This window comes from Hylobates moloch, unplaced genomic scaffold (genome assembly GCF_009828535.3).
Source record: "Hylobates moloch isolate HMO894 unplaced genomic scaffold, HMol_V3 SCAFFOLD_24, whole genome shotgun sequence".
Taxonomy (NCBI): Eukaryota; Metazoa; Chordata; class Mammalia; order Primates; family Hylobatidae; genus Hylobates; species Hylobates moloch.
The window spans coordinates 27,072,215-27,076,064 of NW_026652299.1; the positions used below are offsets into that span (position 1 = coordinate 27,072,215).

General features: G+C 37.0%; 1 protein-coding gene across 1 annotated transcript in view; it reads right to left on the reverse strand.

The window, feature by feature from the left end:
* The window catches only part of CLASP1 (cytoplasmic linker associated protein 1), a 301,973-nt gene that overhangs the window by 162,191 nt on the left and 135,932 nt on the right, over nt 1-3,850 (reverse strand). Inside the window, exon 8 of the mRNA XM_058434402.1 lies at nt 2,998-3,065. Within this exon, the coding sequence (XP_058290385.1) occupies nt 2,998-3,065 (68 nt within the window). The remainder of the gene's footprint in view (nt 1-2,997; nt 3,066-3,850) is intronic.

The window sequence follows — 3,850 nt, forward strand, 5'->3', positions numbered from 1 at the left end:
GAAGGAAGGAAGGAAGGAAGGAAGGAAGGAAGGAAGGAAGGAAGGAAAGGGAGAGAAAAGAAAAGGAAAACGGAAAAGAGAAGAGAAATAAAAGAGGGAGGGAGGGAAGGAAGGGAGGGAGGGAAGGAGGGAGGGAAAAGAAAAGAGAAAAAGAAGGAGAAAAGGAGAAAGAGAGAAAGAAAGAAGAGAAAGAAAGAAAAGAAAGAAAAAGAAAGAGAGAGAAAGAAAGAAGACAGAGAAAGAAAGAAAGAAAGAAAGAAAGAAAGAAAGAAAGAAAGAAAGAAAGAAAGAAAGAGAAAGAAAGAAAGAAAAGAAAGAGAAAGGAAGGAAGGAAGGAAGGAAGGAAGGAAGGAAGAAAGGAAGGAAGAAAGAAAATTAGATAAAGAGGGAGACATCCATCACTACTGCAGTTTCTCTATGCCATCTAAATGTTCAATGAAGGAAATCAGGCGGTTTGTTTTTTGACAGCAATTGAACATTTTACTGGTCTCTCAAAGTTACTGTAAAGAGATGAAAATCATTTAGGTTAGAAATTCTAAAATTTTATACATATGGATATATATTGCTTTGTTTCCTTAAACATTTTGGCTCTAACAATTAAAACGGTAATACTACATATATAAAGCAAAAAGCTGAAATTATTGGCCTCCAAGAAATTCTGTTAGTGCTTCCTTACCATTTGCTATTTTTAACATAGATGTTTAAAAGAACTCTTTCCATTCCCAACCCTACACCTATGTGTGTGCACATGCACACACACATAAAGGGAATTTGGGGGCAATATTTATACCTAGCCATTTAGAATAAAATGCTGCTTGTGATACATCCATTGCCACACAGTTCTGGCATTCCTGAGGGTGAAATCCTATTTGTCACATCATTGAATCCCATAGAGTATACGTACACTCTTTTAGGAAAGATCCCCAATGTGGATGCAGTCTTTCTCCCCAATGCCAGCACTATAATGAGATTCTGTTTCATAGCTGTCATACTGGCTTATGAAACACAAACTCACTTTCCTGCCACTGCTTTTACTCACTTGCACAGCATGTTCTGTCCTAGTGCCAACAATTTTTAAACTGAGAAACCACACAAATGGCACAAATACACCCACACAAAAGTAAAAGCCATGTGTCCAGCAACTAACTGCCTGTGAAGACCTGCCTGTGGACACCCAGCAACCCCACTCATCACGAGTGCACCAATCAGATGCCAGAATTCTGGCCCCGGCTCTACCAATGATATGTTTTTAAAAGTTAAAAGTATGTACACTACAGTACAGGGTAAAGGAAAGAAAATTACACCATAGTTAAAATTATATACAAATTATACAGTTATAGGGAAATGAACTAAGAAAATATAACGAAAATGATTTTTGATGGTAATAGCTGAATTATGATATTAATTTTCTATTATTTTTTACAATCTACGAAAAAGAAATAAGGAGGATTAATGAAAGCATTTTTAGATCACTTTAAAGTATTTTATATAGGAAACATGCTGTTCAAAGAAAAATTCCTTTGGAATAATAATAGGTACACAGCAGAGTGTGAGTCAAAAGACTTGCATTCTATTACCTGTTTTGCCCTTATGTATCAAGTTACTTTGAGGAAAAGCGCTCAGACTTTTCTTTACAATCTCAAGATATTCAAAATGTGAAGGCTTGTACTAGGAAGAGAGTAGCAGTGATGAGGAGAATTACTGGGATTCGGGGTGCAGTTTTAAAAGTAAATCCAACAGGATTAATGAATTAAGTACTGGTTGTAATCTAAGATACCTAAAAATTCTAAAATACTTAGCTATGATATAATGAGGTATCCAGAGTTAGAAAAAGTTTTTCTTAGCAATTAACTTTTTGATATTTTTTCCTTCATACAGGAGTAATTCACTCCTGTCTTTTCCTCTCCTTCTGGAATCACAAGAATTACCCACTAGTTCTCAAATATCATCACAAAGTATAGTGAAAGGAATACAGGAACTGGAAACAATAGATTACAATTGACATCAAAATCATTACTTTATTTATTCAACAATACTTACTGCACACCGATCACAAGCCAGGGACTCTTCAAGGCATTTAACTTATGCTTATTGAGAAAAAAATAAAGAACAATAAAGGGAATAAAGTAAAGGTCCTGCTCTCACGAGTAAACACATATTTTTCTAGTGATACATGCGAAGAAAACTCAAACAGAGTGAGGGCACAGAGTGTTCCCTCAGAACCCTGGACATGCTATTCCGGTGGCCTCAGTAATGCAGTGATACTGTATGAAGTGAGATCTTCATGGAATGAGGGAGGAGGGAGGAGGCCATAATGATACCCACAGGGCAAATACTTCAGGCAGAAGGAATTATAAGCACAGAGGTCCTGAAGCAGGAGATGCTCAGAATGTTCAAAATTAGCAAAGAGGTCAATGTGGCTAGAGCAAAGAGAACTTTCACAAAGAACAATTCAAATGACATCAGAATGGTGGTGGGTGCCAGATCACACAAGGCCCAGTGGGCCATTGGTGAGTTGCTGAATTGTAGCCTGGGTGTGATGGGAAGTCTTTGGTGGATTAGGAAGAAAATTAACATCACCTGACTTGTATTCTGAAAGGATTACTCTGGTTGCTACATGAAAAACAGACTTTAGGCATGGGGAAACAGTAGAAGAAAAGATACTGTTTAGGAGGGAAACACAAGAGCCCAGGTAAAACATCATGATAGCTTGTGCTAGGAAGACAGCAGCAGTGATGATGAGAGTTCCTGGGATTCAGGATGCAGTTTTAAAAGTAAAGCCAACAGGATTAGTTAATAAATTCAACACAGGTTATGAAAGAAAGTCAGTGATGATTCACTCCATTGTTTCTGGCCTGGAAAACTGGGTGAATGGAGGTTAAGTTTTAAGACTTAGAAACTCTTACTAAATTACCTAATTCAGCTGTTCACATATAACATAAATGATGCGAATGTAAAACTGAAAAAGCAAAAGTGGGGATTGCTTTTTCTACTCACCATTTGCAGATTGTATCATGTTTCCAGATTTCTGGACTTCATCAAATTTTGTAAAAATTACATTCAACCTGTACGAAAGAAAAATGTAAACAAACTATTAACCATCACTGCTCATAGCCAATTATATTAAAATGCTAATGTGAAGTTGATCCCCATCCCCCCCAAAAAATCAATGATACAGACCCACCTAACAACAAAACACAGTGACTAAATCAATAACATTAACAATAGCCAACAATAACTGAGCACTTACTATGGGTAAAGAATAGGCCTAGAAGTCTATCTGAAAGATCTCATTTAATCTCCTTAAGGTGACACAGGTGTGGGGTGGAGATTCTAGCCCTGAGAGTAGTAATCCAGAGCCCCTGCTCTCTGATATTACTGTCTACTCTATACAAAATGTATATATTATGAGAAGTGTGTGTTTCTCCTATTTCTTTCTTAGCACAGACTATCAATTACTTGGGATGGAGCTTTTCAAAATGCACTAATAGTACGTTACAAAGGCTTGTGCTTACTGCTGTGATTCATGCTTAATCCAAAAATGCTATAAATAATTTCTCTAGAAACAAATGCTGTGACTGGATAATCTTCACCTTAAAAAAAATCTGTATCACATTTATTTTCTATTAATGGATCATTTCACCTTGGCATTTAAATTAAAGCAAAATTCCTTAACCAGTCTAAATATTCCATCCTAGTGACACCAAAAATGAAAGGAAAAGGTGGGAGAATGCAATCATAATTAGTAGAAAAAGTTAAGAAAAAAGAGGCTTTCGGCCAGGCGCGGTGGCTCACGCCTGTAATCCCAGCACTTTGGGAGGCCGAGGCGGGCGGATCACGAGGTCAGGAG